General features: G+C 56.6%; 1 protein-coding gene across 1 annotated transcript in view; it reads right to left on the bottom strand.

Annotated features, from left to right (window-relative positions):
* The window catches only part of ITPR3 (inositol 1,4,5-trisphosphate receptor type 3), a gene marked incomplete at both ends in the record, with an annotated part of 67,110 nt that overhangs the window by 21,861 nt on the left and 25,627 nt on the right, over positions 1 to 19,622 (bottom strand). Inside the window, 21 exons of the mRNA XM_079712515.1 lie at positions 264 to 321; positions 844 to 973; positions 2,895 to 3,094; positions 3,764 to 3,905; positions 4,418 to 4,562; positions 4,650 to 4,901; positions 5,825 to 6,007; positions 6,400 to 6,519; positions 7,063 to 7,235; positions 9,591 to 9,752; positions 11,494 to 11,635; positions 12,251 to 12,411; positions 12,504 to 12,603; positions 13,861 to 14,003; positions 14,203 to 14,253; positions 14,814 to 14,909; positions 15,163 to 15,309; positions 15,921 to 16,004; positions 17,274 to 17,372; positions 17,559 to 17,717; positions 18,235 to 18,321. Coding sequence (XP_079568641.1) covers positions 264 to 321; positions 844 to 973; positions 2,895 to 3,094; positions 3,764 to 3,905; positions 4,418 to 4,562; positions 4,650 to 4,901; positions 5,825 to 6,007; positions 6,400 to 6,519; positions 7,063 to 7,235; positions 9,591 to 9,752; positions 11,494 to 11,635; positions 12,251 to 12,411; positions 12,504 to 12,603; positions 13,861 to 14,003; positions 14,203 to 14,253; positions 14,814 to 14,909; positions 15,163 to 15,309; positions 15,921 to 16,004; positions 17,274 to 17,372; positions 17,559 to 17,717; positions 18,235 to 18,321 — 2,834 coding nt within the window. The remainder of the gene's footprint in view (positions 1 to 263; positions 322 to 843; positions 974 to 2,894; positions 3,095 to 3,763; positions 3,906 to 4,417; positions 4,563 to 4,649; positions 4,902 to 5,824; positions 6,008 to 6,399; positions 6,520 to 7,062; positions 7,236 to 9,590; positions 9,753 to 11,493; positions 11,636 to 12,250; positions 12,412 to 12,503; positions 12,604 to 13,860; positions 14,004 to 14,202; positions 14,254 to 14,813; positions 14,910 to 15,162; positions 15,310 to 15,920; positions 16,005 to 17,273; positions 17,373 to 17,558; positions 17,718 to 18,234; positions 18,322 to 19,622) is intronic.

Below are 19,622 nucleotides of genomic sequence, written 5' to 3'. Positions count from 1 at the left end.
TGGCCCAAGTCCTGACACACAAAGGCACAACTTCCCTGAGGGGAGGCAGGGGGATGACCAGGATGACAGTGGGGCCCAAGTGGTCCCGATATCACTGGGCCTGGGCAGGTAAGGGAGGGTCAGAGCGCAAAGCCGGGGCACCCCACCCCAGAGCCTGGTAAGCGTCTGCAGGAGGATTAACCGAGGGGGGAGGGGTCTCAAGCCTGTGTCGGCATCACCCACCCAACCCCATCCACAACCCCCAGCCTCAACCCTGGCCTCACCCCACTCCAAACATGGCCTCCGCCTGCTCCCCGATGCGGTCCAGGTTCATGTTGGCAGCTGTGGGGAGCAAGAGGGCGCAGATGAAGGCAAGTGGCTGGTCCATGTCCAGGAAAGATGGGGAGCACTGGGGAGAGGGGGCAGGGAGACGCCCAAACCACCCCCTCCCCACACTGGCTGGTTGGCAGCCCCTCTGCCTGCCTCTTCTGGTGGCAGAGGTGGAACCAACCAGGGCAGGGACCAGAGCAGCCACCCTGCCCTGCTGGGGCGAGCAGAGTTCTGGGCTGGGGGTGCTGGTCCGGCTCAGCCTCTGACCAACTGTGGCCTTGGGCAAGTCCCTGCCCCCCCGTGGGCCTCAGTTTCCCCATTTAGGAAATAGAGGGGATGACCCCTGCCCCGTGCCCTCATTGGGGCAATTAAATGAGACAATGGAGAGGAAAGGCCCTTGCAGACTGGGAAACAGGGGCAGGGCTGGGGAGCTGGCCCGAAGTGACCCCAGGCCGCAGCCCACTGCTGTGTACACCTGGGCGAGTCACACAGCCTCGGCATGAAGTCAGGGTGAAGGGAGGGGTGGGGGCTCACTGGCGGAGTCAAAGGCCGGGGCTGTGCCATCAGCCCCGTTGTCCTGCATGGGAAACACCTCCACAAACTCCTTCTTGAAGACGGACAGCAGGTATGAGATGCGGTAATCCAGGCGGACGTTGAGGATGAACTGGAGAAGGAGGAGAGGATGGGGTGAGGACCGGTCTGAGGTCAGGAGGCCAATCTCGCTCTAGGAAGAGTGAGGGGCCACCCCGACTGAGTTCCAGCACTCAGGAGGCTCAGCATGGCTGTTCAGGACCCTATGGGACAACACAAACAACAACATCAAGACTCCTCTCCCCAGGGAAGGCATGCTGGTGCAGCCACCGTGGAGAGCAGTATGGCGGTTCCTCAGAAAACTAAAAATGGAGCTGCCGTATGATCCAGCAATCCCACTCCTGGCATATTATCTGGACAAAAATATAGTTCAAAAAGATACCTGTACCCCTATGTTCATAGCAGTACTATTCACAACAGCCAAGACATGGAAACAACCTAAATGGCCATTGACAGAGGAATGGATAATGAAGATGTGGTACATATACACGATGGAATATAAGCCAGCCATTAAAAAGAACGAAATAATGCCATTTGCAGCAACATGGATGGACCAGGAGATTATCATACTAAGTGAAGTTAAGTCAAACAGAGGAAGACAAATACCATACAATATTACTTACATGTGGAATCTAAAATACAATACAAATAAACCTACCTACAAAACAGAAGCACACTCACAGACACAGAGAACAGACTCGTGGTTGCCAAGGGAAACGGGGGTGTGCGGGAGGGAAGGATTGGGAGTTTGGGATGAGCAGACATAAACTATTATATACAGGATGGATAAACAACAAGGTCCTACTGTTTAGCACAGGGAACTGTATTCAGTACCCTGTGAAAAACCATAATAGAAAAGAATATTTTAAAAGAATGTGTATATATGTATAACTGAATCACTTGCTATACAGCAGAAATCGGACACAATGTTGTAAATCAACTATACTTCAATAAAAATAACTCCTCTTCCCAGGGAGGTCCAGGGCGCCCTCTCCCCAGCTCCTGCCTCAGTGATGGTGGATGGTACCTCCTCTCAGAATGAGGCAGAGACCCCCGACTCACAGCCCACTCAGTCCCTCTTTCCCAGGCTGGACGCTGACAGGGATGGGAAGGCAGCTCCCCAGGTCCAAAGGCCGACTCTTGTCCTCCTATCCTGCTCTGCCAAACAGACCCTGGGGTTCCTGGGCGTAGGAGGGAACCAAGGACTACGGGGGAGCAGGAGAGGTGGGGCTGGGGGTGAGGACACAGGGTTTGCAGACACCCTTGACTGGCCTCTATCCTCTGTCATCATGGGGCACAGAGCCTCTGGCCACACCCAGGACTCAGATCTGGAAGCCCCCAGCGCCCAGAATGAGTTAGAAGTCCCCTCTTCTGACTCCCCTAAACAGACCCGGCCCAGACTGGATCCCCAGGGACATCACTGCATTACCCTTCCCATCCTCTGGTGGAAGCACAGCAAAAGCAAAGGGTCCTTATCCCTTCTCAGGACCCTATAAAGCCCCTTCCCCAAGTGCTGCTGAGGCACCTCAGACCCAGAAGACACCCAGAAGAAGGATGACTGTGTCCAGCCCACCAGGAAACAAGCTCTCAAATCTCTAGCTCTGCTTCAAAACCTGTGTGACTGCAGAAAAGTCCCCTCCCCACTTTCCCTTCCCTCATCTGTACAATGAGGGCACAGCGCACGCCAGAACCACTAGGAGGGCTTGTTACCGCACAGACAACAGGTCCCACCTCCAGTGTCTCTGATCCATAAGTCCCAGGTGGGGCCCAAGAACCTGCATTTCTAAGTTCCCAGGTGAGGCTGATGCTGCTGGTCGGAGGACCACACTTTGAGACCCACTGGGCTACCCACTGGGCTAGATGGCTCATTGTGGAGCCTCCCAGCACTAGATACTATGATCTGAGGGGGGTTCACCTCACCAACCTCCCCATACCTGCCCTCCGTTCTCCTGCCCTGTTCCTAACACCTCCCGCCACGCTCCTGGCCCAGCCACCTGCAAGATTTCCAGGATCTTCAGTTTGGTCTCCATCACCACAATGTCCTCATTCTCCTCAAACTTGCTTCTGTCCAGCGGCTCAGGGGCACCAGCACCGGGAGGCAGGCTGGGGGTGCCAAAGACAGACTGCTTGCGGTTCAGCACCATGGTGGACATAATGTGCCCCACGCCCTGGATGGACCGCCGCACATTCTTGCCTGCAGAGCGGGGAGCAGGAGCGGGTCACAGAGGACACACAGCAGGGGCACCTGGCCTGACGCTGTCTCTCTCAGCTGCAGGGCAAAGCCACCCTAAGGAAGGGGCAGGGCTTCCTCCACCCCAGGAAGACTTCCTGGGGGAGGTGAGTTTTCAGCCAAAGCTGGGAAAAGAAGGGAGGGCCAGGGCAAAGGTGAACTGTGTGGGGAGATCAGTGAGAATTCTCTTGTGGGAAATCACGAGAGCTGCTACAGAGCACGGGGGACTCAGGCGACACTGTGTGGAGAGCACTAAAGGCCAGGGGTCAGCCTCCGTGCACTTTTTGTTTGGATGAGTTTATGCCACCAGTGGGTGTCCCTGACAGCTGGGCTGTTTCCTCTTGCTAGCAGGGTGTGTCCCCCCATCTGACTGGGTGCTCCCCCGCAGGGCCTCATTATCTCCCTCAAGACCAGGCTATGTAGGAAGGCAACTCGCCCAGACTCCAGGGTCTCCACAGTGCCCGGGCAGGGGGCCTCTCTGGTCCAGCCAAGGCTGGAGGAGACTGGGACCTAAGACACTCACTGGCAGAAGAGCCAGGAGGCAGGATGCACAGGAGGGTCGATGGGAAAGGTAAGAGGAGACTGAGAAACGCTAGGGTGGGTAGCAGATGGCCCGGCGGAGCAAAGCCTCACCGCCTGGGTCCTCATAGACTTGCAGCATGGCCGGGGGGCCCTGCACGCAGTCGATGATGCCCAGCAGAGTGCGTGTGAGCCGCAGCAGCTCGCTGAAGCTGTAGAAGCCAAAGTAGATGAGGTTGTGCGCCAGGCTGACCACCTGCGGAGAAGGGGTGGGGCCGAGGTGAGTGTGGGTGGGGCCAAAGTGTGGTGGGTGGGGCCTCATAAAGGGCGTGGTCTTGTGGGGGTGGGGCCAGCCCAGGGAGAATAATGAGGGACAGATTCCTCAGGAAAGGCTCTAGGATGTCAGGGCTGCATGGACACAGAACCAAGGGTCCCAGACAAGGGCAGCCTGACCCAAGAGGGTTACCGGGGAAGAGAGGCCTGCAGAGGAGGCAACTGTGGGGAGGACAGGGCAGAAACGCAAGAAGTGGCGAGTGGCTCCTGCCAGGGACCCGTGACCCAGCCCTGGGCTGATGTGGTGAGTGGACGAGGGGGAGGCAGCCCTCTCCGGGGCATCAGGAGAGAAGCCTCCCTCCCAGCAGTCTATGAGGTCTCCCTGCAGTGGCGGGGGCACTGAGGGAAGTGAGGTCGTATACCCCACACCCTACCCTGGGGAGTGACCAAGACCCAGGAGGGGGCAAGCCAGCGCGCTGCTGAGCCCCAGCCCACCTCAAAGGTGAGCTTGTTCTTCTCCTCATTGGCAAAGGGCACGGCCTCGCTGACCACGTTGTTGAGGTAGTCCTCCACGAACTCCATGGTGCTAGCAAACTTGTTCTTCTTGTCATCTCGGGAGGCGTTGAGGTTGGAATCATAGCTGGGGGTGGAGGCGGTGAGGCATGAGGGTCCCCTGAGATCCTCCCCCTCCAGCCGAACCCTGCCCATCCTCCTCCACCCAGCTCACTCCTTGATGGTGATAGCCGTGGGGATCTCAGTCCAGAGGCGGGCGAACTTGACGGGCGTGACCAGTTCCTGGGGGTCACGGTCCACGTGCACGTGCAGCATCAGGTGGCAGAAGGAGGCACGCAGGTCAAAGGGCAGCATCTCGTCCGCCATGCACAGGAAGATCAGGTCAACGCCCAGCTGCTGAGAGATCTCATCGATGGCCAGGTACTGCCGGTCCAGGCACATGCGGGCAAAGAGCTTCAGCTGGTACCTGCAGGGCAGGGAGGACGGTGAGGACATGGCAGGTGGGCTCGCAAGGGCTGCTGGCACAGGCCTGGGCCTGCTGAGGACTTGAGAAAGTGGCAAAGGGACTTAGGTTAAACCACGCACCAGCCACCGTAACAGGACACAATTCTGAGCAAGCCAAGTGGACAGAAGAAACAGTCTGGGATGGAGTAATGGCAAACCTCCCCTCTTTGCTAAGGAGGAAGGTGCTTCTGGCTCAGCCAGGACAGGACTTCATGGGAAGAGGGATGGCATGGAGAAAGGCTGGGAGGGGGAAGGGAGGAGAGCTCGGTAAGAGGAACCCCGCTCGGGCAGGGGGTTGAGGGCAAGACTGGGAGACAGAGGAGGGGAGGGTGCAAGACCAGGGTGGAAGAGCTACAGAAATGAAGGCTGTAGGAAGCTTTGTTCTCCACCGAGTCATGCCCTCTGCCTCCTCCTCAGAGCCCTGCATTACCTACCCCAGGCTCCATGGCCAGACAGCCTGGGTTTGGATCGTGGCTCCCTGCTTACGGCTGTGTCACCTTGGGCAAGTTCCTTTACCTCTCTGTGCCTGTCTCCCCAACTTTATAATGCGAGTAATGATAGTCTCTATTTCACAGGGTTGTCGTGAGGCTGAAATGAGTGATTGGGTGAGTGTTTTGACCAGTGCCCAGGAGACAGTGAGCCTTTGATGAGTGTTATCTAGTATTCTTATTTTTTAAATATATATGTATGGAGACAGGTGTGGGTTTCTTTCAGGCCTCATCACTGTGCTGAGCCTGGCCTCAGGCCACCCAGTGCTCCTCGGGCCGCCCAGTCACCCGTCACTTAGCCTTCCTGGTGAAGGCGGAGGCAGGAGCCCCCTCGAAGCTGCTGGGGCTCGTCCCGGGGCAGGGCCTGGCGAGGCCCCATGGGAGGACCATGAGGCACCTGTAGTAGCTGAGCACGTTCTCATCATGGGCGTTGCCGGCCCGTGCCTCCTGGGCCAGCTGCCTGATGCTCTTCTCATGGTGCTCGTTGTTCTTGTCGGTCCACATGAGCCACACTTCCTCCTCTGAGTACTCGATGCTCAGGTACTCAAGGGACTGCGCCATCTCCTTCACGGGCCGAAGCCTGCAGAGCAACGGAACCCATCACAGGGAGCGGGGCCCAGAGCCCTCCCCGAGCACCCCTGGCCACACAGACCTCCCCTCCCAGAGCTGGGCTGAGGGCCAGTCAGGCTGCCTCCCCTGCGGGACCCACCTCCAGCTTGCGACCCCAGACAGACCATGAGCTTCTGGAAGGCAGGAGCCTTGGCTTGTTCTCCTCTGTGCCCCCATCCCCTTCCCCACACAGTGCCGGGCACCGAGCTGGCCACACAGCAGGTACTGGGTATCTGCAGAGAGCCTGCAGGTTCTAGTGTGAACCCAGACAGGGCCCCAGCTCTAAGGCAGCGGGGGGTCCGGGCAGGGTGGAGCCCTGGGGGGAACGTGAGCTGCGGGTAGGAGACAGCGCAGCCGGCTCACTCGGTCTGGATGAGAATGTCACTGTTCTTGGGGTCCAGCACACACTTGCAGATGAGCTCCTGGGTGACGGGGATGGCGATGTGGTTGGACACACACAGGTCAGAGAGGTAGTCCAGGAACCTGGAGTGGTGACAGCAGGGGTGGGGTGAGGGACTCAGAGGTGGCCCCCCAGTGGGGACAAAGCCCACCCTCCTCCTTCCCCAGCTGGCAACACCAGCTCCCTGGCACTTGGAGTTTGCTGCTCCTGCAACCTTCTCAAAGCTTGTAGACAGGGATAGGGACTCCCGGCTGCCTGGGGAGGGATGACCCACAGTCATCACCCTGGGGCTACATGGGAGTCCAGGGGGTCAGAGGAAAGGAGACACAAGGAAGGAGTGATATTCAAAATATTTAACTGGTCCAATGCAGGCATTGACTTGGCTGCTGGAGAAGGGTCTGGGGGCCTCCTGCTCTACCAGGAGTCAACCCCCTTGTTGCTAGGTTGGGCCAAATATGGGAGGGGACATAGGGAGGGGCTGGGGGGGCCAGGACCTCAGAGAGGTGGCAGTTTATCAACAAGTGCAGAAGGATTTCAATATTTAACAGGCAGCACCAGCAGCTTTCTTCCCCGGGCAGCAGTGGGAGGCGGGGGCGGTGGTGGTATGGTTGGGGAGGGGGGCCCACCTGGGTTCCCGGTTCTTCCGCACCAGGCTGACGAAGGTCTCCACCTCCGTCTTGGTGATGTGCTTCTCCAGAAGCTTGCGGTTGTTGTGCAGCAGGGCCGTGATGGTGTCTTCGGCCAGGATGTCGTAGCCAATCTGGGACTGCATCATCCCGAACTGCTTGGCGATGTGTTCCTGGGGGGCGGCCAGGCTGGGGGTCACAGGGAGCCCAGCTCTGCTCCAGAACACTGCTCCCAGGGCCCCAGACAAGGACCTGACATCGGCAGGAGACCCCGACCCTAGGAAGCTAAGGGATCCAGAAGAGGATGCCAGCTCCGGGCAGAGGGTAGTTTTATGTAATATCGTTATTTAGCTCACCATCCATCTCCCTACCAGAGTGAAACCCCCATGAGGGAGGGACCCTGTCTGTTTGGCAGGGCCAGCTACATGATTGGTGGGGCCCAGTGAAAATGAAATAGTAGGACTCTTCCCAGAAATAAGCCCATACACCTACAGTCAATTACTCTTCAACAAAGGAGACAAGAATGTACAATGGGAAAAAGAAGTCTCTTCAGCAAGTGGTGTTGGGAAAGTTGGACAATGCATGTAAACCAATAAAGTTAGAACACACCCTCTCACCATACACAAAAATAAACTCAAAATGGCTTAAAGACTTAAATATAAGACATGACACCATAAAACTCCTGGAAGAGATCATAGGCAAAACATTCTCTGACATAAATCGTACCAATGTTTTCTTAGGTCAGTCTCCCAAGGCAAAAGAAATAAAAACAAAAATAAACAAATGGGACCTAATCAAACTTAAAGCTTTTGCACAGCAAAGGAAACCATAAACAAAACGAAAAGACAACCTACAGAATGGGAGAAAATATTTGCAAATGATGCGACTGACAAGGGCTTAATTTCCAAACTACACGAACAGCTCATACAACCCAACAACAAAAAAAACCAACAACCCAATCAAAAAATGGGCAGAACACCTAAACAGACATTTCTCCAAAGAAGAAATACAGATGGCCAACAGGCATATGAAAAGATGCTCAACATCACTAATTATTAGAGAAATGCAAATCAAAACTGCGAGGTACCACTTCACACCAGTCAGAATGGCCATCATTAAAAAGTCTAAAAATAACAAACACTGGAGAGGGTGTGGAGAAAAGGGAACCCTCCTACACTGTTGGTGGGAATGTAAGTTGGTGCAGCCACTGTGGAGAACAGTATGGAGGTTCCTCAGAAAACTAAAAACAGAATTACCATATGATCCAGCAATCCCACTCCTAGACAAACTATATCCAGACAAAACTATAATTCAAAAAGATATGTTCACCCCTGTGTTCGCAGCAGCACTATTTACAATAGCCAAGACAAGGAAACAACCTAAATGTCCATCAACAGATGAATGGATAAAGAAGATGTCGTATATATATGCAATGGAATACTACTTAACCATAAAAAAGAACGAAATAATGCCATTTGCAGCAACATGGGTGCAACTAGAGATTATCATACTAAGTAAGCCAGAAAGAGAAAGACAAATACCATATGATATCACTTATATGTGGAACCTAAAATATGACACAAATGAACTTATCCATGAAACAGAAAGACTCACAGACATAGAGAACAGACTGGTGGTTGCCAAGGGGGAGGGGGTTGGGGGAGGGACGGAGTGGGAGGTTGGGCTTAGCAAATGTAAGCTTTTATATATAGAATGCATAAACAACAAGGTCCTACTGTAGAGCACAGAGAACTATATTCCATATCCTATGATAGGACTGCCCTGGTGGAACAGTGGTTAAGAACCCGCCTGCTAATGCAGGGGACACGGGTTCGAGCCCTGGTCCGGGAAGATCCCACATGCCATGGAGCAACTAAGCCCGCATGCCACAACTACTGACGCCCACGTGCCTAGAGCCCATGCTCCACAACAAGAGAAGCCACCTCAATGAGAAGCCTGCGCACTGCAACGAAGAGTAGCCCCCGCTCACCGCAACTAGAGAAAGCCTGTGTGCAGCAACGAAGACCTAATGCAGCCAAAAATAAATAAATAAATAAATTTATTTTTTAAAAAAATCCTATGAGAAACCATAATGGAAAAGACTATTAAAGAAAGAATGTATATATATGTATAACTGAATCACTTTGCTGTACAGTAGAAATTCATACAACATTGTAAATCAACTATATTTCAATAAATAAATAAATAAACTAGAGGTAATATTAAAAAAAAAAAGAAATAGCAGGACTCTTGTTCAAAAATTAAGAATTTCAAGACAGCCACAGTGGAGCATTAAACCCAGCATGAGGTCCCTCTAAGGATGGAGCCAGGTTGTGTGCTGTGAGGATGGCCCTACTATCTGGTTTGGTTCCCTGCAGCATCATCACCCTTGGGGCCTGAGATGGCGCTTGGCACACCACGGGTGCGCCTTGGTGAATACGTGCTGAGTGAATGAGAGCAGGAGTGAGGGAGGGAGTGAGCCGGCCAACAGGTGAAGGGGCAGCAGTCCAGGGCGGCGGGCAGCCCACCTGGTTCTTGCGGTAGTCCTCCTGGGAATGGCGCAGCACACGGTAGCACAGGCGAAACATGTGCTGGTAGGGGGCGTTCTTCTGGTCCGACAGCTCCTCCAGCCGCACCAGGGGGCCCTCACCCCCCTTGTCACGGAACGGGGTCTTCAGAATGCCAAAGATCTAGGGGGGCAGGGAGAGTCAGGAGGGATCCCCACATCTGCCTGCACACCTAATTGTCCCAGGAATCCTAAGCCCCAAACAGACCCTGCCTGGAAGCCACCCTGACATTAACCCTGAGCTGATTCTAAGCTAGACCATGACCCCCGCCCACCCCTTACTCACTCCCCTCTCCTGGCTGGAATCCCAACGCTGGCCTCAGCCTGTGCCTCCCCAACGTGAATTCTAATCCCAACTCAGATCTTGGGCCTGGCTCAGCCTCTGGGGGAAGAGCTGAGGCTCACTGCAGCTCAGGGGTCTGAGGCTAAGAGAAAAGCCAGGCCAGGCCTGTGTGGCCAGAGCTTAAGAGACCAGACACAGGCCTGCCTTGTCGAAAAGGATGGATGTGGGGATGTAGGGTTACATAAAGCCAGGCTGGCAAAGTGGTAACAAGTGAATTCAGGCAGTGTTCGGTGTACTATTCTTTCAATACTTTCTCAACATTTGAAAATGTTCATAATAAAAATTTAGAAAATTTTTTTTTAAAAAGCACAAGTTTGGGCTTCCCTGGTGGCGCAGTGGTTAAGAATATGCCCGCCAGTGCAGGGGACATGGGTTCGAGCCCTGGTCTGGAAAGATCCCACGTGCTGCAGAGCAGCTAAGCCCGTGCACCACAAACGCCAAGCCTGCATTCTAGAGCCTGCGAGCCACAACTACTGAGCCCGCGTGCCACAACTACTGAAGCCCGCGTGCCTAGAGCCCATGCCCCGCAGCAAGGGAAGCCACTGCAATGAGAAGCCCGCTTACCGCAGCGAAGAGAAGCCCCCGCTCGCCACAACTAGACAAAGCCCATGCGCAGTAACAAAGACCCAACACAGCCAAAGATAAATAAATAAAATAAATAAGTTTATTAAAAAAAAAAACAAGCTCAAGTTCTCAGCCTGATATCTGAGTGCAAATCCTGGCCCTGCTGCTTCCTAGCTATGGATTCTTGGTCAAGTTACTCCAACCTCTGCGTGCCTCAGTTTCCTCACGGGTAAAATGGGGATAATGATTAATAAATAAGCTCTCCTCAGGTTGAGAGGATCAAATGAGTCGATTCATGTAGGGCACTTAGGGCAGTGCCTGGTACATGGTAAGAGCTCAATGAATATTGCGGGTGTTTTTGTTTTTTTTTAAAGAGGTGATAAGATCAACCATACCTCCATTTTTTAAAAATAATAATAATAGGGCTTCCCTGGTAGCGCAGTGGTTGAGAGTTTGCCTGCCGATGCAGGGGACACGGGTTCGTGCCCCGGTCTGGGAGGATCCCACATGCCGCGGAGCGGCTGGGCCCGTGAGCCATGGCCGCTGAGCCTGCACGTCCAGAGCCTGTGCTCCGCAATGGGAGAGGCCACAACAGTGAGAGGCCCGTGTACGGCAAAAAAAAAAAAAAAAAAAAATTATTATTATATATTTTTTTAATTTTTAAAAAGAATTGATGAGAAACATCAGGGAGACTACAGCTCAGCTGGAGATGGGAAAAGGCAAGCTCACGTTCACAAGACGTCCTGTTCACAAAATTAAAAAAAAAAAGGACTGGACTTCCCTGGCAGTCCAGCAGTTGGGACTCCGTGCTTCCAATGCTGGGGGCACAGGTTCAGTCTCTGGTCAGGGAACTAAGATCCCACATGCCACGCAGCCAAAAAAAAAAAAAGTGTCCTGTTCCCTGGTCACTGGCCTTTCCCCGAGGCCCGCCCACCCCCCCATGCATGTGCACGGCCACCTGTTTGAGGATGTTCTGCTCTCTCATCAGCTTCTGCCGCTCCCGGTTGGGCTTGGTAACCATGATGTCCAGCACGTTCTGCCCGTTGTTGGGGACGTCGCTGACGAAGAACACCAGGTCCTCCAGCAGCTGGATAACAAATCTTCACGAAGGGACACCAGGGGTGACGAGTGTGAGGTGCCGACCTTGGGCACCCCCCAGGACCCCCGTCACATGCCCCCTGGGGCAACCAGCTCTTCCGCACATGCCAGCCCTGCTGTCACAGCACAGAGCCCATCATCTGCCTTCCATTTCTCTCCCAGCTTCACCCCGAACTACTTTCCAAACACACCCCTCACCCCACCCACCCTGGATCCAAAGTGCCCTCTAGACAAAGAATCTCAGGATACTCCGATCTGGAAAGAACCAATAGGGCACAGGCAGGGTGTTTGATGTGAAGGGCTCTGCATTTCCATCCACCACTTACTAGCTGTGTGACCTTGGGCAAGTCTCTTAACCTCTCTGAGCCTCAATCGCACCATCAGTAAAACAGGGGTAATGATGGCTCCATCACAAGGCTAGTTCTTGGAGTATGTGAGCAGTAAGGCTGGGGCCCAAGGTCAGCCAGGGCCCCGCAGGGACCAGTCCCCACCTCTGTCACCCTGCCCCCACCCAGCCTATCCAGATTCTGCTTTGTGACTCCTTTGTTTGTGAAACACAGGCCCCAGGAGGACACAGGCTCTCAGGAAACCTCGGCAACCCTGCCCCTGAGGCCCACCTGCGGTCATTCTGGCTGATGAAGCCCTCGCTGAGTTTCTCCACGGCACTGGCCAGCATGGAGCTGGCGTCGTTGGCAAAGTCCAGGTCTCGGATCTCGGACACAGGAACCGACACAATGGCGAAGGCCTCCTTATCCTCCTTGGTGGGGCATGTGCCCAGCTGCAGGGACAGAGGTCAGCGGGGCACTCAGGGACCAGCCTGGGCCCCAGCCCAGCCCCCAGCCCAGCCCCCTAGCCCCGGTGGGCCCACACCATGAGCCGGATGGGCCGCTCCTCCTCAACATCAATGGGCACGTTGGTGCTCTGGATCCACGTGTTGGTGCAGAGGTGCCGCAGCCGGACATATGAGTTCCTGCAGGCAGGGGGGCGGACACAGCAGGGGGAGTGCACCACGGAGCGTGACCCAGCAGTCTGCCCGCTCTAACCCCTGGGGCTTCCCATCTTCCACCTGCCTCCACACCCAGCAGCCATGGGACAGGGGCACGGGTCCCCTCCAGGTGAGGAGCCTGAGCCAGAGCAGAGAGACCAGCAACACGGCCCCCAGGCCCTGTACTACGTGCTGTGCTTTCCCAGGCCCACATGCCTTGCCCACTCTCCCCAGAACCAAGCTCTGAAAGCCCAGGCTTAATTACAAGCTCAGGACCCAAATTCATCGGAACAAATGAGGCTATTTAAACTATCCCATTTAGGGCTTCCCTGGTGGCACAGCGGTTGAGAGTCTGCCTGCCGATGCAGGGGACACGGGTTCGTGCCCTGGTCCTGGAAGATCCCACATGCCGCGGAGCGGCTGGCCCCGTGAGCCGTGGCCGCTGAGCCTGCGCCTCCGGAGCCTGTGCTCCGCAACGGGAGAGGCCACAGCAGTGAGAAGCTCGCGTACCGCAAAATAAATAAATAAATAATAAAAGTACTTTTAAACTATCCCATTTAGTGTCAACACTCATGCGTTTCACGGCGGAAATACTCATGTCTTTGACTATGAAATACAATTAACATTCAGAAATGAAAAATAATCTGAATCTCCAAATACATCTGGCCCCGAGTTTCCGATAAGGGATCGTGGGCCTACAGTGACTCAATTAATTCTCCCATCAGCCCTGCTGACAGGCAACTTGATAGTCTCACTTCACAGGTGAGGAAGTTGGGGCAAAGTGACAGAGTCAGCTGCCTGAGATCAGCCAGCCAGTCAATGCTAAAGCCTGCCTTACACCCAGGAAGTTTCTTGATGTTACATTTTAGAATCTCGGGGTTTGGGGGGTCTTAAAAGTCAGGAGGTCCAGCCTTCGCACCCAATGCGCCCTGGACAAGCTGTCACGCCACCTGTGCCTGAGCCCCAGGCCAACTGGCTTTAAAGAACACTGGAGCAAAGGCATTTTGATAAAGAACTAGCACAAGGCGGCACCCAGGGTGCAGGGCCCAGGGCGGGGCACATGGCAAACATTCAGTGGTGGTGAGCTGCCTACAGACCTCAGAGCTGCATCCCCAGAGGGGAAATTCATGGCAGGTCCTGAGGCCAAAGAACCTCAGAAAGACAGAGGAGTGGGGGGCGCAGGGAGTACAGGTGCCAGCCTGGGCACCCCCGCCGGTGCCCAGGCACACGGCGCCTACCTACCGGGGCACGAAGGAGTCAGTTTTCTGCAGCGTGGTGGGATCCAGCTCAAAAAGAGAAGCAATGTCGTTGCCGTGGGGCACAGCAACCAGGCGGTATTTGATCTTCTCCCCAGCGTTCCGGCGACCTGCGCGGCCCTGGGCACCCTGTGGTGAGGACCTCAACTCAGGCAGGAGCCCCTCCCTCCTCTCAGGCCCCCTGAAACCACCCAGGATCCCACCTGAGAGGCCGTCTCCCTCCAGCCCACCTCCCAGGGTTTCGCGGCCTCCCCAGCCCCACCCCCGCCCACCCCACAGCTGTGCACAGTCACTCTTCCCGGCCCTGGAACCCTCCTTTGGTCCTCACCGTTCCCGCTGCCTTGGGATCAGAGGCGTCACCCTTGTAGCTGGGGTTCTCCTGCTCAGAGATACAAGATAGGGGGGCTATCCACATGACCCCCACTCCAAAATACAGTCTACATATGGCCCTGGGTTGGGGCAGTCAGGAACCCCCCCAACCTCCCAAGGGTGCCCATTCCAGCCCCAAAACTCATGCCACTCCTTGTTGACATGGAGGAGGCACGAACAAGAGCCCCAGGCCCTGCCCTCCACGGCCCCTCTCCAAAGACCCACAGATGGACACGGACACACACACATGAATGCCCCAATATACACAAGCCTGTGCATTACGGACAGACATGGATGTGGAATGTAAGTTCCACAAGGGCTGGGAGTCGTGCTCACTGCTGTATCCTCCGTGCCTAGAATAGCTCCTGGCACATAGTAGGAGACACAGTCATATTTGTGAGACTTATTCATAGTCATGCACGTCTTTGACAATATTTGTTAAGTAGATGCATGAGTGCAGAGAAGCCAGGGTCCACAGACACATGTATCTCTGTGCAGACGTGTGCCAGGCACACATGCTTGTGCACGCATGGCCAGAGCTCCCTGGATGCCCTCTGCCTCCCCACTCACCTCAGCAGCCAGGTAGTTGCCCGTGGCCAGGTGCTTGAAGCGGTACAGGCCATTCCAGTGGCCAGCTCCTCCACGGCAGGGGTCATGGTGGACCACCTGGCGGGTGCAGGGGTGTCAGGCGGGAAGGAGGGGCTGGCTGGGGAGGGTGAGGCATGGCGGGGGGGCACCGCAGGCCTGGAGAGCTCTGGGTGGATGGCTCTGGGACCCTCTCTGGCCCCTTGGCTGCAGAGGGGCTCAGAGGAGAGACGGATGGGGGTGGACCTCCCACCCTAGAGGGGGAGGAGGAGCGGGGGAAGCCCAGGGCTGCAGAGGAGGGCTGGGGCCCAGGCGCCGGAAGCAGGGATCTGACCTCCACCTCCCAGAGGGCATTGGAGCTGGTGGCCGAGGTGGCGGACTGGCGCAGCGTGGTGCGCAGGAACACCTGCAGCTTGCCCTTGTACTCATCGCACGTCAGGAACTTCTCCTGCTCCGCGTGGAACAGCCGCACCACGTCTCCCTGCAGGCAGCGGGGTGTGGGCTCAGGGCGGACAAGGACCCTCCCGGGGGAGGAGCCCACCTGTCTCAGATGCTGGCGCAGCTCCTTCTTGAGCCAGCAAGCCAAGGGTGGGGTGCACACCTAGCCCTCCGAGAGGGCGGCCCCTCCTGCCAACCCCTTATGTCCTACAGGCCCCGACCCGACAGCCTCGCATCCTTGCCCAAGAGGGCACAGGGCAAAGGGCAGGGGGCCTGGAACCGTGGAGAGCTGTCAAGGAAGGCACAGGGTGCTCAAAGAATCTGGGCCCACCCCACGGTGGGGGAATGGGGACCCCCAGTCCACTGCCACCCCCTTAGCAAGACAGCAAAGCGAGAGCAGCCAGGACTGGGAAAGGATGGACAGGGGGGTTGTGAGGCCAGAGACAAGAGAAGGGGAGGACTGGCTGGGGCCGCTGGGTAGGGCCCTGTGGGAGTGGAGGGAGGCCGGATGGGGGTGCAGAGGCAGAGAAGGGGCAGCATGGAGGGGAGGGCCAGACAGGGAGCAGAGCTGGGTGCTCGGAAGGTGGGGGCAGGCAGGCAGGGGGGCATGTGGGGGTGGGGCGGGGCTGCTTCCGGGGAGTTCCCAGTCCTTACCCCTTTCAACACCTCCTCCAGGTGGTCTCGGAACTGCATAAACAGGTTGATCTTCCAGCTGGTGTTGCAGTTCACAGAGTTGACCTGCGGAAGCGCACAGAGACCCGTGAGGCCCGGCAGGCCCCCGGCCGCTGGGGAGTGGGCCGGAGCTTAAGACCCGAAGCGGGTGAGGGGAGGCCGGCCCAGCCCCCATTAGGGCACAGGGGGGTGTCTTCTCCCAACCAGGGCCCCCAGACCCCAGCCCAGCTGCCCTGAGGCCGCCACCCAGTGGGGTGGAGAATGTGGGCAGACACTGGGAGACAGGCAGGGAGCAGGGAGGCCCACCCAGCCCCTCCAGCTGTAGACAGGACTGGAGGAAGCAACCCTGAGGGGCGGGGGTACATGGACACCCATCCGCTGCGGGCTGGCCCTGTTACCAACCAGGGTCCTTGGACTCTAATCAACAGAAATTAATAAGAGTCCAGATGAAAAATTCAGGCGAGGCTTCAGCAGGACTCCTACTTCAGCACTAGGGAGGGAAAACAAGTCACAGGTGGCCCTGCTCACTCTTCTTATATAGGGTGGGGGGGGCGGATTCATGGGTGGGGCCAGAGGGGTGGCTTAGGTGGCCTGCCCACCCCCTTGGTGGTGTCCGGCGCAGGGATCATGCACAGTAAGTACCCTGCTTTTGCTCCCAGCACCTCAGAAATGGCAGTTGGTTTTTTTGGCCTTTTTGTACTTTACTGTTCACAACTTGCCCCAACTGTGCACGCATGCAGTTCCTTTTAGTCTCTTAGAGTTTCTTTGTATTTTGTTGCCTGGGGAGATGTTTGTCCAGGTGCAAGGGCAAGCACTCCCATAAAGGGTCCTAGGTCCCAGCCTATATCAGCCCACCACCCTGTTACCGACCCAGGTCCTTGGCCTCTTTAATCAGGAGAATAGATAAGAGGCCAGATGAGAAATTCAGGCAAGGCTACAGCACGAGGAGTGAAAACAAGGAACAGGTGCCCTTGCTTGCTCCCTGAGGCCAGGCAAGCTGGTCCCTTAAATGGGCTGAGGTCAGGGGCGGATCCATGGGTTAGGTCGCAGGCGTGGCTTAGGCGATCTGCCCGCCCCCTCGGTGGCGCCGCCTTGGTGGTGCGGGGATCATGTGCAGTACCTGGCTTTTGCTCCTGGGACCTCAGAAGTGGCAGTTGGTTTTTGGTGCTTTTGTATCTTATTGTTCATCGTTGCCCTGACTGTGCATGGGTGCGGGTAGGTTTAGTCCCTTACAGTTTCTTTGTATTTTGTTGCTTGGGAGACATTTGTCCAGGTGCAAGCACTCCCGTGAGGGGCCCCAGACCCCAGCCTATCTCAGCCCAGCGCCCCGCTCACCTCCTTGCAGCCAGCATTGTCGCTGAGCTCATAGTTGCTGGCATGCAGAGGCTGCCCAGCGTTGACAGGGTTCAGGATCACCTTGTCCCCCACAACCACCTATGGGGATAGATGGAGCAGAGTGAGGGTGGGGACCGCTGGGCCCCCAGGCTTCCCTCTGGCCAGTCTGCCCCCTAAGAAACAGGCATGAGCTCATGCAGCCCCCACACCAAAGACCCTGGAGAAGCCCCCCTGGCGCTGTGGCCTGCACCTTCCAGCAGGCCCCACCCCCAGCCCCGTCCTCACATTGTCCCCATTGCTCCGCAGCTTCCAGAAGGGCTGGATGAAGAGCCAGGAGCCCTCGTTGCCCGTGGCATCCAGTGTCACCCGCATGGCGTTCTTCTCCAGCAGGGCCGGCAGCCGCTTGTTCACAGTCAGGTACTTGTTACTTTTCATGTGCAGGAGCTGCGAGGCGGCGGGGGGCCAAGCAGTGGCGGGGGGAGGTCACCCCAGGAGGCCAGCCCATCAGAAAGGGGGGGACTGGGGGGCACACTGGACCCTTGGACACACAGACCGAGACAAACATGGCCACACGCACAATGACACACCCAGTCCAGCATGCGGGTGATCACACAAAGAGCTAGCGCTGTTCTAAACACCCTACGAGTATTAGCTCAAGGAACCTTACAGCAACCAGAGGGAAGTACTATCACTGGCCTGATTGTCCAGTTGGGGAAACAGAGGCCCAGGGAAGTGAAGTAACTTGCCCAGGTCACAGAGCCAAGATGTGAACCCGGACCTCGGGGCTCCAGAATCTGTGCTGGTGGCCACAGTGCTGAACACACACCCGTGCACACAGCCATTCAGGCCACACAGCAACGGGCACACATAGAGGCAGACGCGCAGTCACAGAGACAGTCCCAGGTTGGCTGGTGCCATGGCACTGGCACCCCTCACCCCCACACCTGCCCCGGCGTCACACCTGGATCACACTGCCGTACTTCACGACGTCCCCATGCACCTTCTTGTTCTCTGTGTCATTCTGCTTCTGCTCCATCTGGGCCGCATGCTGCACAGACACACACAGAGGTGGAGGGCGGGCCCAGAAGCCTGCTCCTGGAGGGACACATCTTCCCACCCCCCCACACACATGCAGGTCCTGGCACTGCACCCAGAGTGACCCTCCTGAGGCCATCTGGCCTGGTCCTCCCACTACCGATGAGAGAATGAGGCTCAGAGTGTGTATAGCACGCAGCCCGCGGCACCAGATTCCTCCCCTCGGGCCCCTCCTCGCCACCTCCCTCTGGAGGGGGCAGCCAGCGGGCCTGTGAGCCCCCTACGCCCCAACACCCCCAGCAGATAACCTAAGGTTGTGCCTCACTCCCCTACCTCACCAGACTCCTGGTGCCCCAACAGGGGACCCCTGGCCCAGCCCAGACGCCGGCAGGTGTGCTTGGCGTCATTTCCTCCTCCCCTCCACCCTCACTCCTCTGTGACCCTCCCTCCCCAAACTGTGTGTGCTCCTAGCCCACTGCCTCCAGGGAGCCTTCCCTGACGAGCCACATCCAACTCTGACAGATCCAACCCTGAGGCCTCCAGGATTTGGTTTGCATCCCACTGAGGACACCATTTTAGGTTCTTCTGTCCCATTAGACCGGAAGCTGCCCGAGGATACACTGTGTCTCCTCCATCAGATTGGGGGGTCCTGGAGGTGGGGGCTCCGTCTCCTCCATCAGACCGGCTCTCTCTGAGGGCAGTGGCCCCTCTGCCCCTTTCATCTCCTCAAGTCCCATTATCTGGGCCTCATGCCGGAGGCTGGTGGGAGGATGACTGCTGGGGAGCCATGCCAGGTACCATGTGACTTTCCACAAACCTACAGTGTACGGCTGTGTGACCACGTGTGGTTCTGAGTGTCTGCACACAAGTGAATGCCCTACGCCCAGCCAGATCCACAGCTCAGCCTGGGCCTGTGGCGGCAGCAGGAGGAAGCTGTGACAGCCCCCAGCCCAGGATGAGAGATGGCCTTATTTATAACAGAGTTCAGCAGCCCACACCCAGCCCCCTCTTTCCAGCCCAGTTCACAGCTGTGGGTGGGGCCCACCCGGGCCCACTCTTTCCCCATTTCACACCACCTCCTCAGAGAAGGGGATACCGGGAAGCAAGGTCTGCCTGATGGGGGGCAGGGCCCCAGGTCCGGGGGAGGGTCTCAGAAGCAGGCTGCAACAGTTGCTGACCACAGCCAATCCTCCCACTCTCTTTTCCATGGGGATTGGGCTGGACGCCCTGAGCTCTGTCCAGAGAGAACCGCCCAGGATGTAAACTGCGAGGCCTGAGAGCAACCACCAGGCCCTCACACCACACACCAAGGTC

This window comes from Hyperoodon ampullatus (genome assembly GCF_949752795.1).
Source record: "Hyperoodon ampullatus genome assembly, chromosome: 10".
NCBI lineage: Eukaryota > Metazoa > Chordata > Mammalia > Artiodactyla > Ziphiidae > Hyperoodon > Hyperoodon ampullatus.
This window is presented reverse-complemented; position numbering and strand designations above follow the sequence as displayed.